This window comes from Lathamus discolor, chromosome 5 (genome assembly GCF_037157495.1).
Source record: "Lathamus discolor isolate bLatDis1 chromosome 5, bLatDis1.hap1, whole genome shotgun sequence".
Lineage (NCBI taxonomy): Eukaryota > Metazoa > Chordata > Aves > Psittaciformes > Psittacidae > Lathamus > Lathamus discolor.
Genome location: NC_088888.1, coordinates 11,395,437 through 11,414,427, shown reverse-complemented (window position 1 = coordinate 11,414,427; position 18,991 = coordinate 11,395,437). Strand labels below are relative to the sequence as shown.

The following is an 18,991-nucleotide window of genomic DNA, read 5'->3' as shown; positions in this document are numbered from 1 at the left end:
CCCAGCTCACCATATTCACGCACTTGTCAAGAATCACTATCAGACAATTTTGAGCTCTTGCTTCTCTGTTTTTTTGTAAAGATCCTGCAGATTCTGCTTATCACTGTATAGGCTGTGTGGCATCCTGTAATAAAGTTACCTCTTTTCAATCACTAGGACAGCCCTTCACCCATTAGCACGCAGCTGCAGACTTCAGAAAGATTTTGGTGCACCAGACTAGTCAGTATGGAAGTAGTTCTGGTAACAAGTTATCTTTTGCTAAGCAAAAAGGCTGCAGCATACACAAGTATATTAAAAATGAAGTGTACTTGTATAAATACAGCATACCAAAATATTTGTATGTAAAATTAGCATTAGTCTGTGCTATCTTTGGCATCTGAGGAAGACTGTAAGAGTATATTCTTTCTAGATCACCGCACTAGAGATTAAAACTGCACTTTCATGCTTTTACACAGGAGTATTCTATAGGTTTTTTTAAGCAACTCTTCATATAAAACAATAGCTCTATTTAATAGATTGGCCCTTATGTTTAAATCACACGAACAAAATAAGAATTTGAAGGAAAATATGAAAACAGCACACTAATTCTCACAAAACGGAAATTAAGAATAAAAACGTACCATCCCATCACATAAACCATTCAGAATGTGTTTGGGCAGGTTCAACCTGTGATCAAATCTTGATTCCAACCAAAAACTAAGGAAACACATGGGAATAAGTTGGACCAAGTTTGAATTGTATGTCTACAGTTGCACTACTATACCATGCAATAACAGACATGAGAAGTTTGATAGGTGGCTTTTACTTTCATTGTTGTTAGAAAACAAACAAAGCATATTGTCAAGGACGATCCAGATACAATAAGCACTGTAACGTCTGCCTGAAACTCCTGGCAGCAGCAGACTGAGGAACTGTAGCCAGAAGTTATAAAGGAAGAAATTCATTTGGTCTAAATGCCCCCCAGTAGCAGAAGTACCTGCAGTAACTTGGCAGAAAAACATCTCAGAATTTTGAAAAGAGTAAGAAAAAAAAATAAAGAGTGCATCTGCTCAAGCACACTACCACTACACTTGCTAAGAATAAAGGACAGACAGAAGTCTTTGTACTCAAGCTGCATATGTAACACACTTTTTTCTGTTAACATAAAGCATATGGTGTCCCTGCCTGTGGCAGAGGGTTGCAGCTAGATCATCATTAAGGTCCCCTCTAGCCCAAACAATTCTATGATTCTACAAGGCATGTTTGCTTAAAAAGAAATTAAATACATATTTTAAATCTCAGATAGGAACTTAAGGCTTGAATTTTCAGCTCTTAAGCAGAACCCTGAAAGAGCTGAACTTGCATAAAGAGTAAATTCCTTTCTGTGCTAAAAGTTCAATTTCCTATGCAAGGAAGACAGAACTTTGCTACCATTATACCAGATCAGATTTTAGCCCTTCCTCCCATTTTTATTCTCTTCTGGACAGAATTTTCTCTTTTGTACCTTTCTAATGCCCTTTTCCTGGACTTTACACCCTGTATCTGATTAAAAATGACTGAGTTACAGTGGCAGCAATATCACTGCTTCCTGCTGCACAAAGAGTTGCTAAAGGCTGCCCCCCAATAGCTAATAAAGAAAAACTGAACAGCATAAACATCACAGCACCTGAGTCAATAAGATTTTAATGCAACTTTTCAGATAAAGCTTCACAAGGTCTTGCTTCCCTGACCCCAACCACAAAGCCTTCCATAACTGAACGAAGCATGACCTTACGTAAGCATCTGCTTTGTAAGCAGTATTCTAATTTGCAGGATGTTAAGTGACCTATTTTTTTTCTCATGTAAGAAGTTAAAAGCTAGTAATATTTTGATGATACTAAAAAGGAACATGAGGCAGGCTCTTACAACAATACAAACAGCTCTTCTGGAAGTGTAACAGCAAAATGCTTAGCCCAGAACAGCTTCAATGGAGACAAGGTTATTTGCAGTGATACTTCCTTAACTGCCCTTTCCAGAAACAGATTCTTGAACTGATATCTTATTATAACTAAGATATCTTGCAAGCATATCTTCATCTACCATGCACAAAGAAGAAGTATTCCTTTTAGTGGTTGGAGCAACAGCAATTTAATTCAGAGATTCAAACACCAAATTCCTATTTGTCAGATTTGGAAGTTCACATAGCAAAGGCATTCTCACTCCTAATCCATCAAATACTCATTTGGAAGAATGCTCTAGCAATGAACTAGGTAAAAGGCAACAGTTTAAAACAGTTATTATAATGTATTCAAGCATCTCAATGTTACAGTTTTATACTAACACCACAGGAATATTAAACGATAAAGCCAGGTTGTTATTGCTTATTTATACAATGACAGATCTACATGAGACTCAAATGCAGAAAATTGTAATGTATTTGTCCTGTACTGCTGATCTTATCTAACAACATAAAACCAATTGTATTTCCAATACAAAGAAAGCAGCAAAGGGTCCATAATCATTAATAAAATAAAGGCATTCTGAGGAGTAACCAGAGGAACACACAGGGTATTAATAACTGAAAATCTAAGACACTATGAAAGGAGGTAGTTATGAAATAAATACTGTGTTCCCAAAGAGATAACGAAATGTAAAGCCTGCAGATGACTAAACATGAGGCAGTCCATCCTCCATTTAATGTAACAAAAAAATTGAGAATAATGACAACTCCATCACACAACTGCCATCCTCATTTCTGCCTGCACCACTCCTGAACTTTCCCAAGGAGTACAAACCAACTGCAAGTGTTAATTACCAACTCTATGCTCATCCACCAAACAATGAGGTAGTTACACTCTCAGAACCACAGTTTTCAGGACTAAAATCTCAGAAAGAGGAAAATGTTTTTGTCCTACTTTCCTCGTGTTGATTTTGGGTATCAGAGAGAGTGGTTGGAGAAAATATTTCCAGGTCTGAAATAATCAGAAAAGAATGAGTGTAAAATTATAGCTTGACTCACATAAAAACAGTTTGCAAATGGGAATGGTTTCTCTTCAAACTAAGTTTCTAGATTCTGAAAGCTTCTCCAAGTTCATATTACACTTATAGAGATCTCACATCAGAGCCATGACAGTTCTAACGCGGACTTCTTTTTCCTGCGAACACCACTGAAGTCAAATGAATCTTTATGCTAGAGTGTCTCCTGGAAAGTTCCATCACATTTAGCATCCACTGAGCCTTGCTATAAACATTATTACTTGGAAGGCAAGAGCAAGGGCTTTTTATATAAGACTTCTGGCATTAAGAGTTTTCCCATTAAGGCACAAGGCCATAAAGGACCCTTTCCAATCAAACTTCATTTCTTGCCTGCCTCTCTCATTTTCACTTTTAGGAGGGTTTACATACTTCTGTTTCATGGCAACCATATGCAGTTCCTACTTAAACAGGATTACATACCATCTGACAGAGTGCTCACATCCATCTGCTTTTCAAACAACTGCACACAGAAGATAAACCCATCATAACATAGAAAACAATCATATGCATAAAAAAAATCTCCGCATATACATATTCCTCTTTTTCCTAGGAGTCTTCTCATAATCCTGTAATTGTCCCAGCTGACGGACTGCTGGGGACTCACCAGAAAGAACAGAAGGTGCACTCCTTGTCTTGCTGGCCTTCCTCAACTGACAAGAATCAAAAATTTCCTTCCTTAGGAGCTAGGTATCAGACAAGAAAGGGGAAGAGTTCATTTCTGAGGGTATTGTGGCTAACTACATTTAAGTTACCCATCTGTAACTTCATCTGCCTCTGGTATCCCTTTTTCTTTAAAATAAGAGAGTTGAATAAATAAGCAAATATCTCAGGCATCACTCAATGGATGTATGTAGGGAAAAAACAGGCAGAATGTGATGAACGTAATAGAAAGACCACATTAAATCTATTTCCTCCAAAAGAGGGTCTACAAGAAATCAGAAGAGGGACTTTTTAAAAGGGCAAATAGAGACAGGACAATGGGGAATGGTTTTAAGCTGAAAGAGGGTAGATTTAGGTAAGATATTAGGAAGAAGCTCTTTACTTTGAGGGTGGTGAGGCCCTGGCACAGGTAGCCCAGGAAAGCCATAATCACCCCATCCTTGTCAGTGTTCAATGCCAGGTTGGAGGGCGCTTTGAGCAACCTGGTCTAGTTGAAAGTGCTCCCTACCAGCGGTAGGAGGGTTGAACTGGACCATCTTTGAGGTCCCTTCCAGCCCAAACCATTCTGTAATCCCGTTCTTCTGAATCAGACTGGGAAATTGACCCAGGTTAGTTAAAATGTAAAGTTATTTCTAACTTGGACTGTTGTCCTCATTCAGTTCGCTGCATAGACCCACCAACCTTTGCTTCAGCAGGGAAGAAGGGATGTTTGGAGCTTGGGGCTTTGGGAGAGAGGAACAATGGGGGGAAAAAAGGGTAAAGGATACATTTGCAAAAGCACCTCTGCTGAAAGGACTACTCAAGGCTACTATGGTTTAAGGCACTGGAGTTAGGGTTTCTGAATTCCTTCTGCTTGAATAACACAGAGTATAGGTCTGTGCTAGCTCAGTCACCCATTGCACAGCTTCCACTTAAATTAACAACCCCACTATACACAATAATGCCTAGAAAAAGAAACCATCTGCCTTCTACATGATAGCCCAGCCACTGTGATCCAGTAGCTCTTGCCATTCCAAGCATATATGGGTCTTTCATTTCAAAATACTTCTAGGTCATTGCAGGCTCCTTTGGAAATCCTACAACAAATTGTAATCAAAAAGCATTAATCTCATAGAATCCTCACTGCAGGTCAGATGCAGCCCTGAGGGGGTACTATGGGAGCAGCTGCCAGCATTTGTAACACACAGGCTTCACAGGGCAAAATGAAAGCCCAGGGTCTGGAAAGATGACCTTTGTTCCAGCCCCTCCTCATTGGAAAAATGGAAAGGAAACATAGAGCCTGAGCTCACAGAGCTCTTCTACCTCTGTAAAGGAATACCTCGTAAGGAAGCACTCACTTACCAAATGCTCACTAAAATAACTTTCTGTCCCACAGTTTTCCATGTAAAACTAAACCATGCAACATGTCAAAGCAATACATTTTCAGTAGGCTATCAAAATAATCTGATGTTATTTTTCCTTATTTTTCGAGCCTTGTTTCCTTCACTCTCAGCACTTTGGGAGGACATCCTCATGTGTGTGTTCGACATTATGTCTGTTGCAAAGTTTGGTAAACATTTAAAGTACGTTGTTGCTTTCTTTCAAACCCACAATTACAGTTCACTTTACCAAAGGCCAGAGCACTTGGCTCATCCTTGTGCCAACACAACTCAGGCATACCGAGCAACGGAGCTAACTCCCTAGATGGGCCTTACACCCCCAAATTTTCCACTTAAGCAAATTAATGATCAGGAAAGATGGGATACACCCAGAAGACAGAAAACCACTTATTCAGCAAGTCAAAAATGGATATGCTGGCATTGAAACTTATAGTTGAAATTGAAACGGATCCTACAAAGAATCCCGGATTTCAGCTGCCTGCTAACTGCAGCAAATATTTCAGGGCTGTCCCTAAGATGATTTTTACTGAGGACAAATGGTACCTTCTTGTTACAAGCAAAGAGGTTGGCTTGATAGGGAACAGACAAGTCTTTTATCCCTCTAACAGATTTATTCCCTTATGTTCAATATTTCTCAGAAAGGATGTCACTTCCACCGAGAATTCTGCTGCTCTACATTTTAATAACTCAAATGTTCCAGTGAATCCCAACTTCAACTTCAGAAGTCGACGAAGGAAGTGGAAAGAGAAAAGCAAAAGAAAAATACATCTGGCGGTGTAGAATGCTAACACCCTTCAGACTAAAAGACAGTGGCAACTAGAAACCCAGAAGCAGTGTTCAAGCCAACAGTCATCTTGCATACCTTATGACAGTAGGTGTGTTTCTGCTTTGCATGCCTATCTTTTCACATGCAAAAGACAACATCTGAAATGCAGGTAACTTGAGAGCTTGCCCTGTAGCCTTAAGTATCCTCCCATAAACTTAACCAACAAAAATAGTAATTAACATAGGTGTTTCATAATGCTTCCAAAATATTTTCTTAGTAAGAAGGTAAGTGAGGATTGTTTTACCATTCAATAGAATTTTACATTTTATGTTTAACGTGGGTGTGTGCCAATATATGAAACCTATTTTAAATGAATATTTTTGCAGTGGTCTGGAGGATCATGAGCCTAAATGTTGAACACTGCAAATTCACTCTGCACTGAAGCACTGTGCAGCCCTGCTCAGAACAAACAGATAGAGGAAAGAAAGTCAAGATGAAAATGACTTAAGCACATTAACACTTATAATTCTGCACTATTCAAAAAAATGGAATGTCCCAAATTAAATTTAGGGCAGAGACAGACCTTGCTGCAGCCTTACTAATGCACAAGCTACCTCAGAAGCTAGCACAAAAGGCAGCAGCATAGACACAATGTGCAAAGTCACCCCTGGCACATTCACTGTGCCCATGCCCAGTACAAGCAGGGGGCAGCTGTTTCTTCTGCAGACTCAGGGCACATTTGTTCCAATGGCAACCAGACCTGCTGAGGTCTTTTTTTACTTACAAAGATTTAGACAAAACCAAGCATTTCAAACCTCAATTTCCACCTCACATAACTGGAGAAAAACCTGGCTCACCAGTAAAATAATTAAGGAGTTAATCTCCATGTAGGCCAACAAAATTTTACCTGCTTGAGGCACAGCAACACGCATAATAAAGTGCAGGTACCCAGCTTAAGCCTGTAAGAGCTCTCCTCCAGTCCATACCAGGATATTTGATAATGCGTGCAAATATAAGCTTTCAACATACGCCATAAGGAATTAAGTAACAATACAACCTTGAGACTGGAATTAGTGTTAATGTAAGTATAGGCTTTTGTCAGGAGAAAAAATGAAATCCAAAGCAAAACCAAGTTGCTACAAATCTACAAAACCAAAACACAGATTGATGTTAATTCCTAATAAATGTAAAGCCTTACACTGTATGATACTACAGCTTGCAAAAAACTGGCACAAGACAGTATTTAACCTTGGCCTACAAGCAAGGAGCACTTCATTAGTACAGATTTAAGCTGGAAGAGTAAGTGAAAGCTTTAAAGGACTCCCAAGGAAGTAATGCAGTTGTGAGATGTACAGCTGTATTTTCTTCCTCATTGTGAACTGCTGCACATCTGCTTAACATAGATGAAGTTCTCTTTCTAAAGGCAGCCTTGGAGGTGCTAATGTCACTTGGTAATGCCAGTGCTGGTGCATTTATAACAACAGCAAAAGCTAAAATACACGTTAAAGAAAATGCTGGTTTACAAACTTTCCGAGCCATAATTTAATTATCAGATAAAACACCCCATTGTCACAGAAATTAATTGATAAAAACTGAACAAAGTTTAATGTTCTGATTGATGTTATCTCAAAACATTACATTGCATTTATTTCAACTATAAAAGTGGATTAAAACCAGGAGAAAAATTAATCCTAAACCCAGAAGTCCTGATGTTATTTTCAGCTAGTAACTTTTCTCCTGCTTCAATTCAGGAGGTTCATCACACAGCTTCAAAAACATCATGAACTTATTTGCACAATTCTACTTCCCACTATAAATTCATCCTGTAGCCCCACAATGCTAGTGCAGAAATGGCATTCAAATTTGGAACTTTCCAATTTCATTTAACACATGCTGAAGTTGCTTGTATTTGATGTTTCACAGCCTTGGCCAATGTACTTCTTCTTTCCTAAAGTGACTTGCATTTGACATGGCAGTGGTCTGCACATGAACTACAACTGCAATCAGTATTAGTCCCAATAAAAACTGACAACAAAACAAGTGGTCAGTGACAAAAGAGAGCAAGAGGAATGACACACTCAGAATAGAAATACCAGTTTCTGAAGGTACAAAACCATTCCGAGAAAAAGCGAATTATTGACAAAATACACCACTTTGGTTAATGTGAAAGTCTATTGTGAAAGAACTGGGGCACTAAAAAGAAACCAAACCAAAAAATCTGCTATCTCTTTGTATGAAAAAGCCCCTTGAGCACAACATACCTAAAGCATGTTTTTAGTTCACCATCTAGAACTCTGACCAAATCCTGACACGTATTGGCTACTCATCTGAAATATCACTACTACAGCTGTTACATTATCCACCTCTTAGTGATATTTTCCTCCTCCTGTGTTCTCCACTGTGTACAACACACTCCCAGAAAGGATGTGGTCACCATAGTTAAACATACAGGAAAAGCGCATTAGTGGCATTTAGACTGTGTTTTTCTTTTCCATTCTTTTGCTGTACCAGTTGCAAGCATCCTAATAAAACTAACAGTGGAACAGGGTCTGATGTCAAAGGCTGACCATTTAACATACACTGTTTTCAGTTTTAATCTTTGCAAAACATCCCCTTATAAACAGGCATTGTATTAGAGAATTGCTCATAATAAAACGCCAAAGTGGCTTTTAGAGTTTTATCAACATCGGAACCTCACTGGTAAAGCCACAAATCTATCAACAAATGACCTGGGAATGCATGGGGGCTTTTTAACATTCATAGGAACATGGAAGCATAATAATTAGTATGATATCTTGAACTGCAGTGTTACTTCATTTTCACTCAAAATTTTGCACCAACACCTATTTCCTCTTGGGGACACTAACTACTTGAGGATGCAGACGTGACATCTGATGTGTATCACATGCTAGCAGCGCTGGATTACACAGGTTTTGATCTGTTTGGAAGAATAGGTGGGCATCTGTTCTTCTAGGAAGAGTTACTACCCTACATGCAGACTCACTGGACAAAATACAGCAGTTTATGTAGAACCTGAAGTGCTCTCTACCTGGTAACAGGAGATATCACCTCAACACAAGTCCATTTTAAAAGTCAGATCCCAACTGGACTGAATACAAAAGCCTTTCACATCAGGTCCTAAGCAAACAAGTAGTTTCTCAGAAATTACACAGTTGAAATCTTCGAAATTCAAGCAACACTCTGCTTGGGTTTTTCCACAAGGCGTTATCACAAAGAGCTCTTTTGGGGCAGGTAGACACAGTTCTTCAAAAACACTTCAAAATATTCCGGAAGAGCAATTTGCAGCTTAGCACCACCCCACTTAAAGCACTCGCAGCAACAGCTCTTTCATGAAAAAACACAATCTCAAAGGAAACAAAACACAACCCAGTAACAAACCAAAACAAATCACAGCACACCTTTTGGACCAAAAAAATCCAACACCCTTTTCAGGAGGGAAGCAGCCAAGTGGGCACAGTAAAAGAAGGAATGGCCAGTATAGATGCTAATGAAGGGCAATAAATGAGCATATCAAACAAGTTAATGACACCAACATCATGGTTCAGCTTAAACAGCTGGGAGCTTTCCTCCTGATTTCTGTCAGAGCAAAGTGCATCTATTGAGTGCACTTGAAAATTCTGCCTCTTGTAAGGTAATCTTTTCCTCTGCACACAAGTCTACCAGGGAATTCAGTAGAGAATGATACAGTGAAGAAAAGGGGACACTAGGTTTGTGGAAAAAAACAAACAAAACCCAACATTCATGGCTTCCAAAAAAGGCAGACACAATTGACTTAATATTTTCCTCTGAACAGAATATGTATGTATTTTCTTAGATACTAAGGTATGAAGTACCACAACTTAAGTACTTCCATTTACTTAGCAAAACACGCTCACTTCATTTTAAAGATGACTTCATCAAATCCAAAAGAAAATGGTGAAAAAAATTCCAAAGCAGACCACACATGGGTTGGTTTTCAAATTCCATATAGACTGAACAAATTAAGACACAGAATCTGACCTTTCAATAAACTTGTTGAATGTTGATCATATTTCAGAGACAGGTTTCCAGTTTAACTTTTATAAATTATGGATCACTAACTTTGAAGCACACCCATGCGCAAGATTCATCAGATGTATCCGGATACCCATTCATGTCTGACCACCTGGTACAAGGTTAGCAACAGTCCTCAATAACCACAAGATGTAGGCAGGTCAGTTCTATTGTGCTTATTATTGCAGCAAATACTTGTTACTAGCTTAAACTCTTTAACATTCACTCCATCAAGTAACATCCCGTAACTCCAAAAGCAGCTTGGGGCTCAAATTACTTACCTATGAACGTAATGCAACTGATGAACGGAATCAATAGCTATCACCATTTCAGCCAAATAAAAACGAGCCATGTCTTCAGGTAGTCTGTCCTCAAACTTGCTGAGCAACGTAAGCAGGTCTCCTCCAACATAGTAATCCATAACCAGGTACTATGGAGTGACAATTATAAGAAAACAAAGAGGAAGGGGAGGAGGGGACACAAAACATTTTTTACTTTTTCACTCTAATTTAAGCATAAAAATTAATTTATTGTAAAAATTATTATAGTCATTAAAGAAAGCTAACCGAGATGCTCAGCTGTTCTGAAAACAGTAGCTGGCTCAGCCTCAATTCAGTATTTAACCTTCTTGAATATGTTTCATATTTATACCTCTCCAAATACAGTAAGCCTTGTGACAAAACCGTATCAGCTTCACTCACTGACCCATCATCAAAGAAAGAATATTTAGATACGATGGATTCCCTTATAAAAGCAATACACTCTGACAGAATTGCACAAGGCATAAAAGATTACAACACAGACCTATAAAAATGAAACCATTGTGTTAACCTTGGATCTCATTTAAGGGCCCTAATGTTCCAGGCTTCCCGTTCCCTATTTTCCTACCATCTTCTTTTCCGATTAAACTGATGATTTTGAAGTGTAAATTTTTTATACTACTAGATGAAGGCAAAGATTGAGAACCTTCCAGTGGTTCACAGTCCAATTCCAGATACTGTTGACATTGCCAACATACAATGGAAGGTGTCACCTTCTCTAATTGAAATGATGGAGAAAAATATGTTTTATTTCTGATTTATTAATGAAACATAAACCCTGCTTGCCACTGAATCAGGTGCAAAGGATTTAAAGAGATTAGAACTCTTCTCTGTTTTCCTGTATTATGACAAAAAGAAATGTCACTTTCTCTAGAGACATGGTCAAAATGACCAGGGAAAGAAAAGTGTGAAACTCTTTTGAGCTTAGTTTCGGTTGTTTTAATAGTGGAACAGCAACTGGAAGGGCAAATGAGGTAAAGAAAAAATAATTGAACTAATTATAACTAACAAACTAATTATAAGCAATCTCATTTAACACCCACTGCTCTGACATTACTTTCAAACATCACTGTGGACAGACTAATTAGAATAACTTCCTACTACAATATATAGGACCTGAAAACGTCTGCATAGAGCTCAAAGCTCTCCTTCCAGGAGCACAGCATATATCCACATCTGAAGCAGTGACTCTTAGCAGTAGTGTACAACGAATGACAAGTAACAAAAAATATGAAAGATGCAATAAATGCATATCCCAATTTGATTCCTTATAGTAACTTAAAGGGACTTTTTGTAGTTACTTCTCATTTACTTAAGTCTTTCCCATCTTCAGGAAAAGAAATTAAAATTAGATGGAAAAAATTCTGCAAGATTCTACCAGCCGTAAGGAAGATGTGGGTCAGGCAGAAATCTCACCTCTGCTTCTTTTCCCTTATACTTTCCTTAATGATAAAGGTGATGAACAAGGAATTCAACAATTTGCTAGAGAAAAACCTGGGCATCCTCATTCCTAATTCCAAGTGCATAAAGAAAGTACAAAATGTAGTTCCACAACATTTAAATGTGCTGATAATCAAATTTTCATCTGTTGCCTTGTGACATGAATAGTAAACTTCTGAAATGATGCTCACAAGTCTTACACAAGACAAGCATCTTCTACTCAGCGGTGCTTCTATGCTCCCTCTGGAACAGGAGCTACACTATTAACTTCTCATGTTTCAGAGCTTTAGAAAATACATAAAGCCTCTGGCACTCAATATAATGATTATTAACTGATACACCATATATAAATCTGCAGGAGCTTAGCTTATAGCTTTGTAAGTATATTGGAAAAACCTCAAGACCCTCATTACTGATATGGGATCTCTGCACTCATTCTTCAGCATTTTTAAAACCAGTACGACTACAACTCTGATACTGGATATATCAAACTAATAGAATTTTGCTCTAACACCACAAGACTCTGCTCCTCTCATTTTGCAAGAGCAACACAGTAGCCTAATGACAAGGAAACCTTCAACTCCTCAAATATGCCAACACTTAAACTGTAACTCACAATATTGAGCCATGCACTTGAAGTTAAATACATGCATGAGTCAAAGCAGTGTTTAACAACAATATTGTTATTACACAATTCAGTCAATGCATAGCAACCCATCCAAACATCCATGCCATTTAAAGAAAAACAGGCTGGGTCTGGTGGTTGGGTTTATTTTAAAGCTTTAGAAATACTTTCTAAATTAAAACAATCATCCAGACCTATTCAAGTCTTAAATACTTCTCAAAATATTACTGCACAACAGCACCATCCTTCTAAGAGAAAGAAAAAGATCTAAGACCTCTACATTCTAGTAACTACTAGTTAGTAGTTTAACGTGGGCATTTATTGTAAATCACAGGCTTGCTTAAGTTAGAAAACACCTCTTGAGATCATATACTCCAACCTCATCTGCTCAAGTAAGGTGAGCTAGAACAGGCTGAGGAGCCGGCGGCGTGCGCTTGCAGCCCAGAAAGCCAAGCAGGGCTGCATCAAGGGGAGCGTGACCAGCAGGTCAAAGGAGGTGATCCTGCCCCTCTACTCTGTTCTTGTGAGACCTCACTTGGAGCACTGTGTGCAGTTCTGGTGTCCTCAACATAAAAAGGACATGGAACTGTTGGAACAAGTCCAGAGGAGGGCCACGAGGATGATCAGGGGACTGGAGCACCTCCCGTATGAAGACAGGCTGAGAAAGTTGGGGCTGTTGAGCCTGGAGAAGGCTGCACGGAGACCTCATAACAGCCTTCCAACATCTGAAGGGGGCCTATAAGGATGCTGGGGAGGGACTCTTCACTAGGGACTGTAGTGATAGGACAAGGGGTAATGGGTTAAAACTTGAACAGGGGAAGTTTAGATTGGATATAAGGAGGAAATTCTTTCCTGTGAGGGTGGTGAGACACTGGAATGGGTTGCCCAGAGGGGTTGTGAGTGCTCCATCCCTGGTGGGGTTCAAGGCTGGGTTGGACAGAGCCTTAGGTGACATGGTTTAGTGTGAGGCGTCCCTTCCCACACACCAGAACCTTAACTATTCTATGACCCTATGATTCTAAGAAGATTGCGTCCAGTTGATATTTGAGTATCTCTAAGGAAGGAGACTCTACAACTCCTCCAGGTAACGTTCCGGTGTTTGACCACCCTCATGGTAAAAAACTGTTTTCTTGTGTTCAGACACAACTCCATGCTTTTCAAGGTTTGTGCCTGTTATCTCCTGTCCTGTCCCTGGGCACTACTGAGAGGAATCCGGCTCCCTTGGTCTTCACTCCCTTCCATTAGGCATTTATACACGCTGCTGACAACCTCCCCAGAACCCTTCACTTCTCTGGGCTGAAGAATCACAGCTCTCTAAACCTTTCCTTACACAAAAGATGCTCCAGTACCTTAATCATCTTTTCTGGGCCTGCACTGGACTTGCTCTAGTAGCTCCATCTCTCTTTTGCACTGCAGAGCCCGGAACTGGACACGTCAGTGCAGACGGAGCTGCACCAGGGCTGAGCAGAGAGGAAGCACCTGATGGCAACACTTTTCCTTTCAGTCCAGAATGCTCTTGGCCTTTTCTTGCTCCAAGGGTGCATTGCTGGCTTATGGTCATCTTGTTATCTACCAGGACCTCAGGCAAAGGTGCTTTCCAGCCAGGTTGGTCCCCACAGTGTACTGGGTTTATTTTATTCCACCCCAGATGCAGAACACTGCATTTCTCTCTGCCCAGTTCTCCAGTCTGTCAAGGTCCATCCGCACAATAGCACGGCCATCTGGCCTATCAGCCACTTCCCCCTGGCTTTTATCATGTGCGAACCTGTTGAGGGTGCACTCCAACCCACTGCCCAGTTCATTAATGAAGATGTCAGCACCCGTATTGGGGGTACACCACCACTGACTTTCTCCAGCTGGATGTTGTGTCATTGATCACAGCCCTCTGGGTCCAGCAGTTCAGCCACTTTTCAGTCCACCTCACAGATCCTTACCTAATACATACTGTATCAGCTTGTCTATGAGGGTGTTATGGCAGAAAGTGTCAGAGTCAATAACGAAGTCAAGGTAAACAACATCCACTGCTTAACCACACCTACTGTTCAAAGTACTCAGATTTTCTTTTAAAGGCCACTTCTGTAATATCTTATTTTAACAGAAAGCACACACAGAACTAGTGATACAGTCACACTAAGATGATGGAAAAACAGCATTACTGATATATTTCCCAGCAGGCTGCAAAATTAGCTCGTGTGCACAGACCATCAAAGATAAAGAACAGAAGCTCCTCTATGCTTAGTGAAAATAAGGAAACTGGCAAGATTATAACAAATTCTAGCAGACTGCTGCAGAACATATAATATTTTCTTTGAAATAGTGTTAATAGTAAGATCACAAGACAAGGCTATTTTTACTGTCCACATTAACAAAGCATGAAGCTGACTGAGAGGTATTTAAGCCAGAGTCACAGATGCAGAGCCCTGTTTCTATATAAACTCCACCAAAATCCATGGATCTCCAAGTGTCTGAGCTGACAGAAGTAATATAATGGCAAAAAGCACTGCCATGCTGCAAGAATTCTATGTACAGCACTTATTTTATTGGACATATTGGGAGAAAAAAAGATTATGACTGCATAGCAGACTTAAGAAATCCTTAGAACTTACTAATGATACATAAAGTGAAAGCATTGGGGAATAAAACCCAAATAAGCAAAATCTATGTGTGGTTGTTTATTTTTCCAGGCATAAACACTACCAAAACTGTATCACAATCAAAACAGGTATGAAGTTGGAAAGATTTCATGAAAAACTGGCACTTTTTCCTCATATTAGCTTATTTTTCCAAGCCTCTTAAAATACTTGAAAACTAATTAACATATTTAAGAGACGCTTTAATCTACATTTACATCTTCCAGCTCTTATTCATGAACATTTAGTGGAATTATTCCATGCTGCAAATTGCTTTTGTTGCTTTATGACATCTTAACCAGGTTTATGTCCTCAAGAAAAGCAAACACCAATCAAAATGGACTGTTGTTTTAAAACAGGTATACTCCCTATTTCTACTTGTAAAATAGTGACGTGCAATGTTAAACACAAAAGTTAAAGTCAAATAAAAAAAACTTAGTTAAATGCACTTTCATTTTTATGAATCCAAGTTAAACTGGAGTGAGGAATTTTAAGAAGTAAGATGCAGATAGGCCAAGGTTTATCCACAAATGCAAAACCTGCATTTCTGAGATATTTATAGCAAGACTTTAAAGGTTTATGACCATTCTCCACCCTTCAGAATCTTATGCACAAAATCACAGATCCTCACCTGGTCTGTATGGTGCAAAACACATAATTAACAAATAAACAAACTGTATTTCTGTCTCAAACAACAAGTAAGAATCTGTATTTCCATCCACAGAGAAATAAAAGCAACACTCACTAAATAGTTTTCATCCTGGAATGCATAATGTAATGTTGTGATCCACTGGTTATCCCCATTCACTAGCACATCTCTCTCTTCTCGAAAGCAGGCTGTCTGAAGGGGAGAAAAATAAAGACAGGCTTTAATTAAAATAAACATATTTTGCAAGTTTACTATGTTTTAAAATTATATTTGGGGGGGGTATCAAATCTGACTCTCAGTTAAAAAGGCATTTACTACACTCTCCAAATATGCCAAAATCTATGAAAAACTAGGTATCAGGAAAGTCCACCTTCTTCAGATGTAAAGGGTTGTACTTCTCTGTATTGTTAAGTCATGTGAAGGGAGAAATATGCTGTTGATTTCCATGGCCTAAAAATACCAAGTCAAAATCTTATTTGTACACACAGATATTGATATCAAGTACCAATAATGACAGAATAGCAATATAAGATTGAAGAAAACAATCAAAAATAGCATTATATAATTGTACCTGCAACAGGAGCTAAAGAAATCTGGAGTCTTATATCATTGTTTTATCTCATCATGCTGTTAGCATAGTTTTACACTTGAATTTTCACATGAGAAGGAAGCATTTCACTTTTGAAAGAAACTGCCAATAACTCCCATGTAGAACACGCTTTTTATTGGATCATCAAGGAGTTTTATTGGATGATCATTTAGGAGTTGGGGTTTTCTCCACACTTCTTGCTCAGGAAAAGTGGGACAGAATTGAATACTGCTCTTCCCAGACAGAAGCTGTTAATAAGACACCTAGGAGGACCTCCTCTCAATACGCTGCAAAGAAACACAAGAGGCAAAAAGTGCCTTCATAGCAAGTGGAACAGAGGAGGCGCAAGACTGCCAAGAAATGCCTAAGCGAAGGGAGAGAACACAGGTTTGTATGAAAACAAAAGAAGATGCAAAGAAAATCACCAACTGGAAAGCAGCAAGGCAGTTAATTCAATAGACATCTAGCAACCTGCCCCAAGAAGTGAATAAAAAAATCTCAGCAAAAGCAGCTTTGCAGAATGAGAGAAGAAACTGACCAAACAATGAGAAGCCAAAAAGAAATTAAAGCAAAAAATTTGAAATAAAATTAAATAACAGGTACCAAATAGCAAAGCCAACATGAAATTTTGTTCAGAAAAAGGTCTAGAAGATAGTGTAAAAGAAAGAATAATAATTGTCTGGGCTCTATTAGAAGGCAGATGGAGAGTCAGAGAAAAACATGGAACATAATCTCTTCCAGCACACTCTGCTACTTCACAAAGATGTTTCATCTATTTACACCACGCTCTGCCTCTTCCATCTTAGGAGACAGCTAAATTTAAATGAAATTCAAGCTTTTTATTTTTCACTTTTTCAATTTCATTTCCAAAAAACAATAGGCAAATACCAGAACTCTGACATGGTTCGTGCTGGCTCTGAGATCTGGAAAGCGAAGAATGAGACACAAAATACCAGTTTAGACTGAGGCTCAGCAGCAATACATGCAGTAAAACCAGAGCAGAAAACTCCCTCCTCCAAGCAAATAAACCATACGGAGCCTTGTTTTGGTGAATACCGTGAGTAAAAATAATGCAGAGCAGGAAAAAGAGAGATGATATATTATAATCATAGCATAACACACAAGATGAATCATGAATTCAATGAGTGGAATTTGAGAAAATAACAAAACATACTTTTAACAAACAACCTCAAAGATTACTAAAGCACAAATGGACTTGTGGGTGGGAGAAGGAGAAGGGATCGTCTTCAGAAGGAAGAAAAGCTCCTCTATGCTTCAGCCCCATTTTTTTTCCTTCCCTGTTTGTAAACTCTTGACATATTTCAGAGACAGACACTATGAATTTTTGTTTTCATAAGGATGAATGACACGTAGTTTCTCTATTTGTTATGACACTATTCACAGGATTAGTTACTAGAGAGTTTATAGAATTTCACTTGGGTTTGCCATGATTTAACAAAAGACAATGCATTCTTTGAGCACTCAAGACATCCACCTCCAGGCAGTATGCCTAGAACTGACATCAACAGCTATTACCACAGCAGATCACAGCTGAGGCAGTAAAAGCCAAAAAAGTCTAAGTGATTATGGGGCTTTACAGTAATTCATAGGGAAAAGAAATTAAAAAATAAAAAATACAATAGCAGTGGTTCTTATCGTTACTGTAACAGCTCAATTCAGGTTTAGTCTGTTTAAATGATGCCTTTTTTCTGTGCCTTTCGTTATTTCAGCATTACACTTCATCTTCCCTAGGCACACTCTTCTTGACTGTTGGCAGAGGACATCTGATCCACTCAGTGCTGCAGTGGTATCTACACTGTTATCATGGCCCTCAAACACCAAAGAATTTGGGCCGCTTAGCTGTTTGGTGCTCATGTCACTACAGCTCAGAGTTAACACCTTCCGGGAGTGCTGACTGCTTACATGCTGCATAATTACTCGTCTTGGTCTCTCCTGAGCCTCATCTGGCACCACCACGGCACATATGTAGCTCCAAGTGATTGTCAGCACTCAGGGTAACAGGTTTGGGAGTTTAACAGAAGCTGTCACACACTTTCAGGTACTCCTTATATCAGTAATGTTCCTACATCTCTGAGTTTCCAACAGTGGCAAGTATGTGGAAAACTTACGCTCTTTATAATATAGAGAGAACACTGACCTCGCATCCTTTATCATTTTAGTTTAACAAAGTTTTTGTATCTAGTTACAGAGCTTGCAGACATCAACCTTAGTCTAGCACCCGCAATGCTCTCTGAGTACAAACTCCCTTTCTGCTTTTACAAATGACTCCTGCTTCCCAGATTTGATACCAGGATATATGAACAACTATTTCTGCCACTTACGTACAGGTCTACCTATATGCTTGCCTTGTGTTTCTGGTCTGTATGATTTTCCTGTGTATTTCAGTGTTGGCGCAGTACATTGTTAACAGAGCCAAAACGGGTTGTTTTCCTCAGCAGCAGTAACAAGTGAGATGCATTCAGCAACACCTAAAAACCACAGGTTACAATTGTTGAAGGTCATGCTTCGCAATGCATTTTCCCTCCAGGTGGTTCTCTTTCCACTGTACACCCATGGGTTACAAATACATGGAAAAACATAGCTGTGATTCTTTTTAGGCTAACAGTTCAGGCTTTCAGAAACTCAGCCGGACCCATGGGAAGGGTATTTTTAATACATTGCATAGAAAAAAATCTTTCAAACCTATTTATAACTGTATTTTAATGGAAAGAAATAGTTTTTTAACTGACTTTAAAAGGGTACATTTAAAAATAAAGTGGAACTTCATTTCTAGTCTTTTCTTTTTCACCAATATCAAACTGGCAGGAATGGCATCTGTCTTGGAGAGAAATACCTCTTTGTATCAAGCCTAATGCCAGATTGTTC

At 38.9% G+C, this 18,991-nt stretch overlaps 1 protein-coding gene across 9 annotated transcripts in view; it reads right to left on the bottom strand.

Annotated features, from left to right (window-relative positions):
* Nucleotides 1–18,991, bottom strand: part of CDC42BPA (CDC42 binding protein kinase alpha) — a 183,601-nt gene that overhangs the window by 98,763 nt on the left and 65,847 nt on the right. For all 9 annotated transcript variants that reach the window (XM_065679746.1, XM_065679748.1, XM_065679745.1 and 6 more), the window contains exons 5-6: nt 15,613–15,708; nt 10,134–10,282 (exon numbers count right to left, since the gene is read on the bottom strand). In XM_065679746.1, the coding sequence (XP_065535818.1) occupies nt 10,134–10,282; nt 15,613–15,708 (245 nt within the window). The remainder of the gene's footprint in view (nt 1–10,133; nt 10,283–15,612; nt 15,709–18,991) is intronic.